This window comes from Melozone crissalis, unplaced genomic scaffold (assembly GCF_028551555.1).
Source record: "Melozone crissalis strain CALT ecotype California unplaced genomic scaffold, PUWL_Pcris_2 ptg000068l_1, whole genome shotgun sequence".
NCBI classification, from domain to species: domain Eukaryota; kingdom Metazoa; phylum Chordata; class Aves; order Passeriformes; family Passerellidae; genus Melozone; species Melozone crissalis.
Window position 1 is genome coordinate 9,964,326 of NW_026535846.1, and position 16,462 is coordinate 9,980,787.

Below are 16,462 nucleotides of genomic sequence, written 5' to 3' on the forward strand. Positions count from 1 at the left end.
ATTAACAGAAGCCTAGAATGAGGGGGAATGCTACTAGCCATGAGTCATAAACCAGGCATATAATTTATGCCTTGGAATACTCAAAATGCTGCATTTCCTTGATAGCAACAAAATTGTGATTCAGCAGGCTGCTCAAAAAATAAGACATACAGAGGTTTTCTTTAGGAAATCAGCCAATTACCCAGCATATGAAAGTAGAAATTGTCCCCAGTCTGGAAGTAACAAAGAGCAAGGAGAAATTATGACTGGATTTTGTGTTTCTCATGCTGGTATCCGTGCTTGTCAAGAGTACTGTGCTTCTTGTGAGAGCCCTGAATTTGTTGTGGAAATAAAGTAAAAACATCATTGTTATGCTTTATGTCTTAAAGGCAGATGGAACAGTGCACTACATTCCTGAGCTCATTCAGATTGTGGTGTGATGCCTAAGTCTGATCTTAGCTGTATGTGCTCTAATTTTATTTAAATGTAAGCCAAATTACCATTAATAATGGGGTTTTTTTGCTTTGTAGTCTGGTCCAAAGGCCACTGAAGAGAGTAATTATCTTTCCATTGACTTCAGTAACCATTGGATATGAGCTTTAGTGTACTTAAAATACACTAAGGATGTTTAAAATAATTTAATCTCCATGGTTTTCAGTAAATATATTTTTATTAATGTTCCCTGTAAAAGAATATGAATAATAATAATAATAATACCTAACATTTATACAATGTCTTTTATCCCCAGGATGTGAACATTAGTCATAAAGTAGAGTTAATATAAAGCAAAGTTATATTTATCATCATGTGACATGTAAAAGAAAATGCATGGAGAGAATTAGGTACCTCCAACATAAAATAATTGAAAAGATCTACTTTCAAGTTAAAACATTTTCTCTGTGAGGATCTAGACAAGAGCCGTTTAGTGTGCTGGGAGGTTGAAGTGTTACAGTTATGATATGTTGTCAGTACCTTTTTTTTTTTTTTAACTTGTGCTTTCTGGAAAGAAAGCTAAATGCTCCCTGGAAGTGTAGCTGAACCACAGAGGTGAAGGTTGGTGGTCAGGTTTTTTTTTTTTGGTGCTGTTATTTCCCATGTTCTATCCCGTAAGGAGTTAAAGTGTTTGGGCAGGGAGGAAACAGAACAAGTATGTAAGTGTTTAGACTTCGAATCATAATTCCTGCTGGGCCCTTAAGCACAATGGAATCTCCTTGTTTTAAATCTGGGGGTTGAACAGAGAAAGCCTGGTTTTGGCTGCTGCCCAAACAGCTCATTGTGCAATTCAGTTGAAGAAGACTGCTCATATACAAAGAGCTTATTCTTGGCTTAGCTAGAATATAATTTTTGCCACTAAAATGACCAACCTAGGGACTTAGTGAATTAAAGTGATTCGTGGTTCTCCACAACTGGGATTATTAACTGTATCACTTAGGAGCACTGGAAAAATGTATAGAGATGGGAACAACATTGAACAGTTAATTTTTAAATCACTGCCTCAGTGCAGTGCTAATATATGTTACAATCCCTGAGAATGAGCAAAAGGAAATTTGCATTTATTATCTTCTTTTTTTAACATTTTTTATGGCATGTTCAGTACTCTGCTCATCCTCTGACTAGTTCAGCAGTGTCTAATGTAAGTAGATATTTCAGGAGAAATCCATGCATGAATTTTTTCATCGCTCAAACTTCTCTTTAATACTTGAGGAAAGTGGGATCAGGGGCATAGTAGGATCTCTCACCAAAGAACTGTGACACTCTCTAACCAAGCACAAGCTCCTGCTGCTGATTTTCCCCATCTCAATGGCCTGGTGTTAAGGCACCATTGGGCTGTGGCACTCCTTGTTTTATTGAGTGAAAAAACCCCTCCAAACAGAAGTAGAGTTGGCTGTATCATGGCATAACTTTGTCATTTAATTCCAGACTGTAGAACTTAACCATCTGCTTGAACAGGAACTGTAGTTCAGCTTTGTTTTTATCCTTTAAGTCTTGTAAAGCCATGAGCATGGGGAATAAGATGTTTTAGTTCTCTGCTGGTCACTTCAGTGGAACAGAAAGGTCAGTAGGAAGGCTACTGCTTTGCATCCATGTGGGGTGAGTTAGAACAGGAGGAGAGAGGAAATCAGCTGTGTATTAATTATAGCTTCCAGCTTATTTATCCAGCTTTTTACAAATGAAAGGGAAAAGGAAAAAGAAACTTTATGCCTCAAAAGGAAAAGTAAAATAGCAGTGAAAAAAATATGAGTCAGTATTTATTTAATAATTACTGGAAATCAAAGAAAAGCAGGATTAAGAAACACAACCAGCCTGCAGACAGCAGAAGAATCCTGATGCTTAAGAATGTGGCAATCATGTCTGTTTATGTTCTATGAGAAAATATTTTTGAATGATCTTTTAGTTGAACCTACCTGTTGCATGTGGTAGAAGCTTTTTCTTCTCTGGATTCAGATTAGATATTTCAGGTCAAACTCTACTTTCTGTGGAAAAGTAATTGAAGTTAAACTGAAGTGAAGAGTTTGGTGCTATTACAGACTGCCCAGCTTCTATTTATGGCAGGACTGTGGGTCAAGGGGCTGATAGAGCAATAACATACTTGTATCAACTGTGTGATTACAATTCAAATGCTCAGTAGCCAATAGTTGTGCATTTGTGTTTTGCACGATATGAAATGTACAAGCCAAACATCTCTGACATAAACCCAACTTATTTTGTGCCTAACATCCATAACTGATGCAATTTAAACACTTCTCTGAGAGCATATTTAAGAAAATGGGAAGCAGTAGACAAGTGTTACTGATGCAAGCCTGTTTCAAGAGATTCTTTGAACACAGTTATTGATAGGTTTTTCTTACATAACATATGCAAAATGTAATTGAAATTTAATTAAATGTCAGCATGACACCATTAAACAGCTAACATTTGCCATCTTCTAAGACAACTATTCTGAGCAGTAACTTGTAAATCAGGAATTTACTCACGCTTTTCTTGTCCTTTTTTTTATTTATGTATTTTAGACAAATAAAGGCGACGCCCTTGCAAATCGTGTCCAGAACACATTGGGAAATTATGATGAGATGAAGGATCTGTTAACCAACCACTCCAACCAGAGCCACCTTGTAGGAATCCCAAAGAATTCTGTCCCACAGACGCCCATTGACAAAAATGAACAGAACTTTTTCCCAGAACCGAGGAACAGGATGATCCCATCTCATCAGATCAGCAGCAACTCATCAACATCAATGCCTCCACCTTCTTCATTGTCATCTAGTTCTACTTTGCTGCACGGCCACCAGAGCAGCAGGAAGTCGAGGACAGACTGGTCACGCAGTGGTCACAACTCCAGTGGGGCCCAGCCAAGCCAATCCAATGGTCAGCAGAGTCGGACAAAGCACAGCTCTTCCCATGACCAGTCACAGGGCAGGTATGAAGATCTCTACAACTGCCAGAGTGAGCAGCATAAAAGTGGGGGAACTGAGGAGGCAAATGCTATGGCAACATCTTCACATTCAAGGAGGCACACTCATGCAAAGTCAGCACCTGGAGAGCACACCTACAAAGAAAACAGTCATTCGAAGTCACCCACAGAGCTTGAGTTTGTAGGCCATGGTCCTGGATCTCCACTTCCTTCCACTTCTTTGCTAACTGCAAACAATGGTCTTTCCACTCAGAATTTCCCACCAGGACTTCACTGTAAGAACAGCATGGTCCAGCAAAAGCCTACAGCTTATGTCAGGCCTATGGATGGTCAGGACCAGGTACCCAATGACTCACCTGAACTGAAACCCCCGATAGAAATTGAGAGTGGATATGGAAATCAGTCCTTTGGAGCTCTGCTGGAAGGAAAAGTGAACACACCTAGTTCGAAGAGCAAAGTACCAAAGCTCAACATTCCTCCTGTTAGTGAAGTAAGTGGTTTAAAATATCTTCTCTCTAGTACTGCTTGAGTATTACATTCACTAAATATTTTTTCTCTGGAAATATGCAGTTGCATTACTGGAATAAACAATACAGTGTATTTCTTTTTCTAGAATGTGCATGACTTCTTTCAGTGGTTTGTTGTGATAGTCCCAGTAGCAATATTTAATGTAGTTTTTAAAGCACAGCTTGGAATACTAACATTTCTTGTTTATGATTAATATTAAAAGGCTAGATCTCTGTTGGGTGTAATATATGTGTACCAGCTATACTGGTTCTGGACAGGGAACTCTAATATCTCAGTTCATCTGCAATTTTCACTCTTGAATTCTCAGTTAGTAGGTAGTTTGATAGACAGATTGCTATTTTAAATTCTACGGAAAAATGGCAGTGTTCAAATTTCAGTGGTACTAAACAGTCCTGCCAGTAAGGAGTTTATGTGCACAGTTTGCTAAATTCCTTTTTTTCTTTTTATTGGAATTAATATGACTTAAGTTGTGAATAATGATTATGAAAATTTGTCCCATTGAAGCTTTTATGCATTTTGAAGAGCTCTTAATACTGGGATTCAGTCCCAATCTCTGCAACCAGCAGTTTAAGCTGTTGGATTTTGTATTGCTGGTCAGGACAGTAGTCCTGTGAGGAACATTTTAGTTGGTTCATATTCGTGTCCATTCCAAGCACAAATGTATAATAAGGATATGGATTGAACTATTTATACTCTGTGTATTTTTTCTCTTAGTCTGAGTTTTTCTAAGCCTGTAACCTTTGGAAGGTAGGTGTACAGTGTACATATAAGCAGAATTGCAAGATGGGTTTTTCATAGCTTTCTGTTTTCCCAAAAATATTTCCCTGCTTGGTAATATTTTTATCCTAGGAATGAGGAGCGATGCATTCTTAAACTACTTTATTGCAAAAGGTCAGCTTTTTCTATTGGAATAATTGTTTCAAGCCAATAATTTGTTTGACTATTTAAAAACTTGATGTTATTTATTAACATTCCAGGCAGCAACAAAGACTGATGTGTTTTGCAGTAGAGCTTGGAATAATTTTCTGGGAACTGCATCTGAAAACAGTAAAAGGCCTATTTATATCAAGTGGAAGCTGAGGGTTGCTTGCAGATGGTGTTTTATTAGAAAATGTATTTGTTAATAAACGTAGCTTTCTGCAAGATTACTTTACAGATGTTTCTGTTTATTTTTACCTTGGGTTAAAAATCTGCTGGTGTAGATGACTTCAGAGTCTGCTGCAATTTGTCGCTAGCATTGTTTGGCAAGTAAATAATTGCATGCAAAGGAAATAATGATGTTGCAAAAGCAAATACTTTTTCTCACTCCTGCCATCTACTAATGCTATGAGTCAATAGATGCACTTTAAAGTGCAGAATTAATGCAAAGTATTTTTGGAAATAAATTGTACCTTTTTCAATTTGTGTCAACTACTAAGAATGCATTTTTAATTTCTTTACTTTTTGAATGAAATCCTGGTGCTATGAAATTGATTGAGTTGTTAACAATGTTTTTTGGGTGCAGAATTTCACCCACATTCTTCTTGCATACCTCTAGGAACATCTGATATGAATTGTTGGTTTTGGAAGGATTCCTAGTTGCAAAGATGAAAAATTGCATTATGAATTTGTTGCTATTTTAGTTTATATCCTGCATAGTGAAAAGTATAGGTGTGTAATTAATTTCATGTTCAGATAAATGGCAGGCAATTTAGAAATGAAAGTAGATAATAATAATTTTCAGAGTGAATAGTAAGTTGAAGAGGGAAAGAAAACCCAAAGCTGTGAGAAATAACTTTCCTTTCTGAGACTGAACACAGGACAATAGCCAGACTGATGGATCTTTTGCAGGCAAATCTCCTCCTGAGTTTGGAGAGTAGGAGTTTTTCGCCTGTGTCAAGACTGTGAACTTTGGCCCTCTGTGTTTTTCCACAGATGTGTATCCTGAATTTGATTTACCTTGCGTTCAGCTATAAAACTCCTTCCAATCCAACATTATAGATAACTGGTTTAGTTTAAGCTTAATCAGAACTGACAGTGCACACCTGTGAAACCCATAACCTTTTCAGAATGACTGCAGTGAGTGGCTCTGTTGTAATCTTTATACAATTGATGTGGAGGCTTACGATCCTTTGGTGGTGCTTATCAATTTATGAACCTTCCCAAGCCACCTCAAGCCATAGTGATCTGCTTGAAACAATTTTGTTCCTACTCCATGGGTTTCCATCTTAACATTGTTCCATGTGCTGGTAGTGATCTTCAAGCTAGCAATAGGAGAATTGTTTTGGTGCATTTCTGCATAATTTGCTCTGTGGTTTTCCTCTATATCTGAGTCTATTTTTTTCCAGTTCCTGAGTGTATGCAGATAGAATGCATACTGAAAGGTTTTTAGTGATTCTCTCAAAGTTTTGCTTGTTCTTAAGGGGAGGAATTCTGTAAAGAAATAAAATTCCTAGGTGATGGTCCTGCAATAATGGCATCCATTAGGGTATTCAGTGTTGGAAAAGAAAAAGACTGTTCTTGCTATCTTATAGAGAGAGAGGGGAATAAGTAACCAAATATTTGAACAAGCAGATTTAAAAGAAGTGCTCAGACTGATGTGGAAATATGGTGTCATTTATCATGGCTTAATGGAATGAGATGTTGAGTGCCCTGGAAACGTTCTGCCATGTGTAAGGAAGTGATCAATTTTATAACATAATTTGTGTCACTTGAGGTGTTGCTCTAAGAATCTTTGCTCATTTGCTGGGCCCAATTCTGCCATCAGAGATGCCCATCCATCTTTTAGAGCTGCTCTGTGCAGACAGCTTTGTTAATGCCTCGCTGCTGGCGTGTCTCTGCCAGGCCAGGGATCGTGGGTCAGTGATTTCTGAGGTCCTGGAGATTCACAGGGAGTTCACACAGACTCACCAGGTGGGGTCAGGAGCTGGTTAGCAGCTCTTACACACCTGTGGACTAATCCTTGCCTCAGAGAGGGCGTTGCTGTGTAGATTCCCAGACCTTGGCTCACCCACACAGAGCTAGTTCAGACTTGACTGCACCATGAGTGGCCATTTCTGGTCGAGAAATAGAAGTAGCAGAGCCTCTGTAAACTTTTAGTTGTGTTATGGAAGTGTTTCTTTGTGATTTTGAGATCTTATTGATTTCTTTTACCTTTTTGCTTTGTTTTTCATATCAGTATTGTTTTCTAAGGGTGAAGGCAAAACATTTTATGGTTTGGTGTCTTGAGCAAAACCCAGTGTAGCCAGTAGTGCCCAGGCCTGGCAGCCCCTGAGGTTCAGAAGCTGTGGAGCAGATCTTCATGAACTGGGAAGCCATAGGGCCATGATGGGAGTTCCTGGGGCACATGCAGAAATCCACCAAATCTCATGATAGCAATGGCCTTGGAGCTGAAACTGGGAGAGAAAATGTTAGAAAGCCTCAACCTGTAAATGTTATTTCCTGTTCCTTTCCTATCAACTCCCATCTCTTTAGTATGTATTTACATGCATACTTACATTGCAGTATGTATATATTAATTTTGAACTTGCATTTAACATCTGATAAATTGTGGCAAGCGGGGAATATTGCAAAGAGCTTTTGTATTATGCAGAATTCCACCTACTTAAATCCTATGATGGCAGATGATTGTTACTTACCACTCGAAGAGAGCTGCATAGTTAAATCCTATGCATTTCTTCAAAAAAGTAGATGTTAGAGACCACAATAACAGCTGATCCTCTCTCTGCTGCTTTAAAATCCAGAATCTTGATACATGTATGTATATTTAAACCTCTAGGAATCAGATGCTTATAAATTATCTCAAATTGACTAACTCAGCAGGTGACAGCTGAAAGAAAGCCTGTACTTTTCAGATTGGGCTGAAGCACAAATTATTGGGAGCACTGAGTAACGCAGAGGGTTTAAAGGTCTGTGGGAACATCAGAAGCTGCATTCCTGGAAAACCTTATGCCCAGTTCCCCAGAACAATGCATGGATTTCCAATAATGGTTTAGAGATGGGGAATCAAGAGCAATTGAGATAATTTTTGATTCTCAAGGCAGTTTTTAAATCTCACTACAGAATTGGCCTCATGTTCCTGCAAAGCAGCAAATGCTCATGTACAAAATTTTCCCGAAAATACAAAGCTAGGAACAAATCCAAAAGGCCTACGACATCTATGTTACTTTCCACTTATGGAATAAAAAATGGAGAACTTCTATTTTCACTTTACTTCTAGGAAAATATTTTGACGGGTTCAGTATACTGCAAAGTGATAAGCTTCTGTTACGTGTTTCAAATCATTCTGTTATCGCTGCATGTATTGATTTGCTTAGTGCTTTCTGAGCTAGCTATAAAAAAGGCTGTTCTCCTTCTGCATTAAAGAGCAAGAAAAATTGACAGGTAGATAACCATATTGATTGAACCTAAATAGTAAATGCAAGAGGCTTATATATGACTTATAAAACTCTGTATAGGAACCAAAGCCAGCATAATACCTTTTTTTTTTTAAATTTAGTAGAAAGTAGATGTCTTTAACCAGCCCCACCCCTTTTTGATATACATGCTACTCTAGTTGCCAACTGTAGTATATTACCATAGTTCTGGGCAAATCACTTTTTTCAAATGCCAGCTTTAGCTGTCCCCCTGACTTTGAGCTTGGAAGAAGAATGGACTGAATCACGCATTAAGATGAAATCCCTTTGCTTGGTTCATATTTCAAAAGTCTGAGGCCAAAAACAAACCCTAAGAGCAGTATTTCTTGCAGTATTAGAGGTTACAGCCATATGTTTTTAATTTGTAAATACTGTGAGAAGTAATGTTCTTATGATACTTCTAAATGAAGACCATATGACACCACTCGACTGAAGACCTCTTATTGTGGCATTTTGAAGGCTACTGTCCCATGGCCTGGACAATGGCTAGCTAAGCTGTTTTGCAAGGACAGTGAGAGGACAGCTTGTCTATTTTAAATCAAACATAAATAAGCATATTTAGGGCCTGATTTTGAACCACTGTGACCAGTCTGTATTTCAGAACAGGGCAGTTAAAGTCAATTGAATAAGTGTGGCTGAAAGAACTGACCATGTGTGTTTGGTTTGGGAAGAGAAGGGTTAGGTTCCTTCTTTCCCATTGTTCATTCGTTAGTGGTTTTTGTTTTGCAAGCTATTCCTAATTTTGACTTGCTGTGAGGAAGAAAAAAAGTCTGAGTGAAGTTAGAGTTAACGCTGGCAAGAGTCAGACCTGTGGTGTCTTGAAGAGTGATTTATTTTTTTTGTAAACCTTTTTGAAATTCCCAGTGCCAGAGTAATTGCTTGTCTCATTTGGTGTCTCATGAAATGTCACAAAGTAAAATGACCTCAAAGGCTTTGGGGAGAGCTGTAGAAGAATTTGTTTGGCTTGAGCAAAGATGTGAAGGCATTATTCAAAGGCTGCAGGGGGACTGTAGGGTGTACTCATAACTTTGACAGTAAATTTGGTGCATGACTATAGAACAATCACTTTTTTAAGGGAAAATATCACAAGCTGTGTAAGACCAGAGTTGAGTGTTATGTTATCTCAATGTTGACTGTTAATGTACATTTTGAATAATAACCAGGAGTTGCTAGAGCTAATTTTTCAGCACTTTGTATCCACCTATCTGGTGTGCAAATGCATAAGGAAGGATGTTCTTGGATCTTAGTATTAGTATGCTGCTTAGTTGTCAGCTAATAAGGGCATTCTTTTATGACCAGCCCAGCAGGTGGAACAAAGGTGGAGCCTTTGCACTATGTTTTAATACTCTTCTGGAACATAACCTGCTGTAATAAAAATACTCTCTCTGAACAGTGAAATAAACAATGCTTGTGTAAGAAAAGATGGGAAAACACCATTTTTATGTATTGGAATGTTTCATGGTGTGTGTTTTCACGCTGGGCTGTGATCAGTCCTTAAGTAGGGCATGCCTGCTTCTTTCTGAGAACAGGATGGGCAGATATTCAGGTATCAGCATTTGGCCTTCTGTACTACAATGAATGGCCATTTTTAAACCTTACCAGCAGCTATGTTAAATTTATTTTACCTGAAGCAACCTCTAAAGTAACACACAGCTAGTTTGAAAATACCTACCTACATGTTCACTGCTCATTCCTGTCATAACTTTAAGTTTTTTTTTTTCACAACCCTTATTCTTTGTAGAGAAACTGAGGTTTTAAATAGTCTGAGAACACAGAAGTCACATGTTTTTTCAAGTGCAGGCAGGAGAGTGTGCACACATTTCTGCATGGGCAATGACAGCTGTTGTGAATCATCACTGGGATTGAACCTGGGGCTTCTCTGGGCTGCCTCTGCTTCTCAAACAACAGCAGGGACTCTCCCTAGAAGCTATAATTTACTTTCTTCCAGTTCCACTCATTTAGTGAACATGATGAAAACATTGCATCCAACACATACCTGTTAAATATGTAAAAAGGAGCATAAAGATAATCAGAGGGCATAAATGCAGGAGAAGAAAGTTTTAATCCTAATGAAAACAGTAGAAAATTAGACTGTTATATCTGGTAGGTGTAGATCAGTAAGGAACAACTGGAATGCTCCTTGCAAAGGCCAGGACAGCTGAATGGTGCAGAATGTGACTGGGTAGTGTAGACAGAGTAGGAAATCAAACATAAAACACTTCAGATGTTACATGAGCAGTTGAGACAGAAATACAGCTAGTGAAAGGTAAAGGAGGGACAGCACCATATATTAGAAGCTGAATGATGATTTACAGAGAATATTGCAACAGGTAAAATAAGACCTAGGGAAAGAATCAGAAGAAAAGGTTATTCAGACACAGATGTGAGGAGGACATGGAGGAGTTGCAGGTGTGATGTGAATGTACAGTGAGCTCTGGTTGGGCTCTCAGCAGGAACATGCTGACCATAGGGCAGCACATGGACAGGGGGTGTAAGCTCAGTGAAACTGGGCTCACCATACGGGAAAGAGCAACTGCAGTGCTCAGGTGTGGTCACCTTTCTGCTGGGGATCACAAGAACAGAAGTGCTTAACTGCTCTTAAGCTGATCAGATCTCATGAAAAGCTGGATTGATACTGGGGTCACTGACCCCTGGTCCCAGGCAGCCTCTCCTGCTCTGTCCCTGCATTCTCACAGGTGTGAGGTGCTCACTCACATGCACACCTCAGGCTCTTTTCTGTCCTTTCGTTTATTGACATGCAGAATTACTCAGATTTTAAAATTTTTGCAGCAACACAACATGAATCATATGTGTAACATACCTTCAAAACGTGAAAATCAGAGGAGATCTTATATGAGCATTTCTGGTTATGGCCAGAGCCACCCCACTGTGAGCTGTAGTCTCTGCTTCAAGTATGGAAAAGCATTTAGGAGCTGCAAGTGAAAACATCATATGGGAATACTTTAATAAAAAAAACCACAGTGAAAGAAAGTTGAACATATAACTTGGCAGTGCTCCATGAACTGCAGATATAGGTTAAAGTTATTTAGTTGGCAGGCAATTGCTGGTGTATTAGCAGAGTTGGGGAAAAAAATCTAATTTCTGTATTTTGGCTTGTGCAGTAAAGAAATTCCTCCCACATAAATATGTTCATTTCACCTTCTGGGAAGTAAAGAAAGGAAACTGTAGCTGCAGTCTGTTATTTAATCTTCCTGAAATTAGCATTTGGTGCTCAGGAAGATTGAAAGATTTAATGCCAATGCCTTCCTCAAAAGAAAGAAATGACACACCACATATGCTTTAGCACTGGTTAGACTGTAAATGGAATTAATCAAAATCCATGTTAAAATATTTCCATGTGTTAATTAGCAACAGTTTGGAACATTAAAATACATATTGGCTTGGGAATAAATTAGTGAAGAAATATCAGATTGAGTTTGTGGGTTTTTAACTGCAACACAATATACTGTGTGTTTTAGAAAGGTAAATGTAAATACATTCCTCTGAAATGCTGTGGCAATGTGCATTTAAAAATTGGGCAATAAACCAATCTAAAACAGGCTTTTGTTATGGCAGAGTGATACCATGTCCCATTTTAAAAGAAACATTGGATTGTTCCCTCATATAATAAAGCAGGAGAAAAACACTTTAAAAATTCTAAGAGTTTCATCTCAGGCCAAAGGAAGTTTTCAAATCTCTCCTGTGAAAAATCAGTGTGATATAGCAGCTACCAACACCAGGTCTCCTGTTCTGAGTAGAGGAATTCACTTTTGCCTTTCTCTTCCTGCTGGGTCATTGCTAAGTTTGTTTTCCATTCTCTTATACTGAATCTTAAGAGCAGCAGAATAGCATAAATTAGGGTTTGTTCCATGTAAATGGAACAAACAGTATCCATACTATTAAATTAATATACACAAGACAGGGAGAGATACCTGTGGTAGCATTACAGATACCAAACACCTTACTAAAAATAAGTGGCCATGATTGGCCCACAGAATATCCATTTCTCTTCCAAGGGAGGGAATGACTGCTCTTTTTCACAACAGAAGAGCATATAGAAACCACCTCCAGGAGGGAATTCTTGGAGTTGCATTTTAGGTTTGATCGCCCACAATCACATTAGTGGGGATAATTTTATATACGTTCAGCTTAGGAAAGTTAAAAAAGGTAGGTGGTGATTTTCATTTTTTTTATGGGTGCTGCTCAAGTAGCTATTTGTCCTGTAACACTGAGCTTAAAGAAAAGGTTTGGGGAGCTGAGGGAGGAGTAGGCAAGATAAGTACAGATTCAGTCACTTTCAGGCTAATGAGCCTGGAAATTTTGCTTGGATTCACAAAGATCTCTGAGAGATGTCAGTGATCATAGGTCTAAGCCTCAATCCCCATTAATACTGCCCATTAATACTGCCAGTCTAAACATATTTCAGTTGATACATGCTACTTTCCCTTTGCACATGTCCTCAGAATAATTTCCCATTGTTGTATCCCCCAGATGTGTAAACTTGTTGGGTTATATTTCACGAACTGCAAGCTGTGCTGCTTAAATCCACAAGACAAGCTGGCAATTGCTTCTGCTATTTGTAAATACTCAGGCATCCATTTACATCTGCCAGTATTTTAAATATAAACATTGAGATAATTCTTTCTTAAATATACTAAAACACTAATATATACTTTGTAAACTTAGAAAATCATAAGAATCCTCAGGTGGCTTGTGGGAGTCAGGAGTTGTATTTTATCACTTTGAGTTCATCCTGAATGAAGGCTTCCTTCACATCTTGGTCAGTAACCATAACTCAGTTTAATCCTTTTTGATATCAAGAAACCCTAACTTTCATGTCATCAGAAAACCTGGAACTTCCCCCAAAAATATAATTGGGACTAGCATATGCTACTTCCTCTTGAGCATGGTTAATTTTGAACCTCTCTTTGCATCCAGGAGTAGCTTTCTTAAGTGCCTTCCTTGTGAAGAAAAACTTCACAGTTTATTTTGCATTGGAACAGCGAGAGATTGTAACATCTTTTCTTCCTGCCAACACATGCAGTTTCACATTGACATGAAATATGGCACAAATTTAGCTAGGGAAATACTAAGAAGGGTACTTTTTATTCCAAACAATTATCCTAGCGACCACATAATTCGTTCCACAATCCCATGATCACAAAGGTCACCATTTCACACGGGTTTATGGTGAGCACCACGCACTGTGGTGTCATGGACCACAAATGGTTTGCAGATCCAAAGTGTGGAAATCAGGCATTTTGAGCTTTGCCAGTATTTCTGAGAGCAAAACTTGACCATTAAAGTTTCCTGAGGTCTGTGGAGTGACAAAAAGCCAATAAGGGGATAAGCATTGCCTGTGCCAATGGTTGATATTTTTTCATTGTCATAAATTATTTCTACCAGGTAGAAAATGACTGGGCAGAGTGGAGTGGAGGCAGGGCTGCATTCACCAACTTTCTGCATACTGCATACAAAATACAATTAAATCCCACTAATTTTTACATACAAGTGCTATTGCTTTTCCTCCTCTGTGTAATGATAAACTGGTTTTTGCCTCTTCCTTGACACATAAAATATCCAATTCAGTGTGCTAAAGCTAAACAAAATAAACCAGACTGAGAAGCAGACCCCTTTTTAGGGTGTTGAGGTGATGGTAAAATACAGCCAGGCTAGATCTGTCCTGCCCTTTTGTGATAGTATTGCTGTGGGTAAGCCAAATAATTCCATATGATGACTAAGGCTTTCTGATTTTGATAAGAAGCAGAAAAATTTGGCCATAAATGATCAGTCTGAATTAAACTTATTTAGGACTCAAAGCAAAACAAGGATATAGAGAATTATTGCTCTTCAGAGGAGAAGAAAAATTAAAATTTGCAAATGCTCATTTTGTAAACTCGTTTTATTAAGATGTAACTGCACCTGCATTTCATCAAGAAAATTGTTTGCTACCGTTTTTAATATACTTTGATATATTGAATATATTTGATTTATTTTGATAATAATGGGTTTTCTCTGCTTTTATTAGAATTCTGCATGCTATAAGTTCCTAGTCCCAAGTATCAGATTTTGTGAGTGATGCCCTATTTACTTGTAATTTTCATCTACCTTTTTCAGAGCTGGTGTTTTAGCTGTAATGAAGAATTCAGATAAGCAACCAGATTTCAGATGCTAAATTATTTAACTAAATCAGGAATATCATATTACTATTGACTTTGCTTGGTTGCAAGAGCCAGGTGCTAGAAAGAAAAATATTGCCTTTCTGTTAGCATTTTACCTTTTCTGAGGAGCACACTTTGGAAAGAAATCTGAGCTTCTCCAACTGCTGCTTTTTGGTTGATTGAGGTGTGGTCTCTGAATATGTGAAGCAAAGTTATTTAGGTTGGAAGGAAAACAAGAGAAGCTCTGCAGGGATGCCAGTAACAGACTCCAGATGCTCTCTGGTGCTCAGGAGAAGTCACACCAGTGCTCCACAGCCCCTTCTCTCTCCTCCTCCTCCCAGGACACACACCCTGTGCTCTCTGCAGGTTGGCTTCTGCTGTGCTGCACGTCTTAGCAGTGGAGATGCAGCTTCATCCTCTGGCCCTGGGACAGGTAGTGAGTGACCTGGGGTAAATTGCCTGGCCTAGTAGTAAAGGGCACCTGACTTGTATAGCTTCCCTGTAAGAGCCATGAGCACCTGTATCAGCAGGGGGCAGGAATGGAGGAGACCCTGCAACCCTGCCTTCTGCTCACCATGGCCTGCATTCTTCCCTTTAAGAAGGGAAAACCTCTGAGAGCTTCATAGCTAAGCACCTTAAAAGGGAACTGATCTTTACAGCCAAGCATGGAAGATTTTCCATAACAAATCTTGGATGGGGTTTCAGAAATGGGTGCTCAGAACAATTCTCCATGTTCTTGCTCTGATGGTTGCTCCAGTCATTTTCGTTTCTAAGGGCAAGGCAGATTGCAGATCTTTGAAGGACAGAAGGAAACAGAGGCATGAACAGAGAGAGGGATTTCCCCTTTCATTAACCACAAAAGATGTTTGTTCAAGAACAAATAGCTAAAATAAGACAAGCAGCTCTGGTGCTTGTGTCAAATAGAAAATACTGCTCCCAGGTGAAGCACTGTAAGGATTGTCCTTTAATGAAGCCAAGCTGAGTAGGGATCCTGACTGTGGGAAGGCCTTGTATTTCATTTATTTTCCTGTTAGCTGATGTGGGGCACTGCATGGTCAGCAGGGAGGTGATTGGGGGCACCTCTTTCTTCAAAGTACTGGAAGTAAAATAGACTTCTGCACTGTATTAACTTGAGCTTTTGTGGACTTCATAGATGATTATTTTTCTGGCAGTGATTTCACCAATTTGTGTTGTGTTTGTGCATTTGTACAAATCCAATATTATAGATAAGCAGTATGTAGGTGAGCACTTAGATCTGCCTCCACACTTACAGAGGCTGGAAAGGCTTTTCCTGCTACCCTGCTGTGTTTTCACAATAGATCACACATGATAGAAGTGGGAAGGAATTACAGATTTTGTTGCTTTGTCTCCTGTGACATGGGAACTACATGTACATCCTCACTGCATCTGGTTTCTGGTTTTGACCTTGAATAGACAAATATCACAGGTCCTAATAATTGTCATTTCTGGTCCTTCCACCAAAAATTAGACCCAAGGGAATCAGTTTTCAGCTGGATGTTTTCTGTTCTGTTCAATGCTTAAATTTACTGGCCTTGCTTGTCTGTCTCTTACTGAGTGGAATCATACAATTATTTCTTAAATTCTTCTTTGTTCCCACAACTACTTTCCTACTTAGTCCCTTTCCAAACAAAGCAAGATTCTGTTTGCCCACAGTGTTGATGTCCCATGACTCTTGGTACTTACTGTTTCCCTCTTATATACCATCAGATGCAGGTTGCAAATAGCTGTGGTGTTATGACAGCAGCACAACATGTACTCTGTTGTCATAGAAAAGTCTGAGCCTTTCAAGTTGAGTGCTTTGTACCTGAGAAGCGATCCAATATCTTCTGTTAGGGAGCTTTGAGTGAACAAGCTGCTCTAAAACCCTGAGGTGATTATAATACATGTGTATGAGGTGTTGAGCCAAAGCTTCTGTATTTATGTACATAAGAGAAGGTATTCAGAAGTGTTTTCCCGCCATTCCTTGT

General features: G+C 38.8%; 1 protein-coding gene across 5 annotated transcripts in view; it reads left to right on the top strand.

Annotated features, from left to right (window-relative positions):
• AFF2 (ALF transcription elongation factor 2) overlaps positions 1-16,462 on the top strand; it is a 322,459-nt gene that overhangs the window by 88,312 nt on the left and 217,685 nt on the right. For all 5 annotated transcript variants that reach the window (XM_054289539.1, XM_054289543.1, XM_054289541.1 and 2 more), the window contains exon 3: positions 2,991-3,881. In XM_054289539.1, coding sequence (XP_054145514.1) covers positions 2,991-3,881 — 891 coding nt within the window. The remainder of the gene's footprint in view (positions 1-2,990; positions 3,882-16,462) is intronic.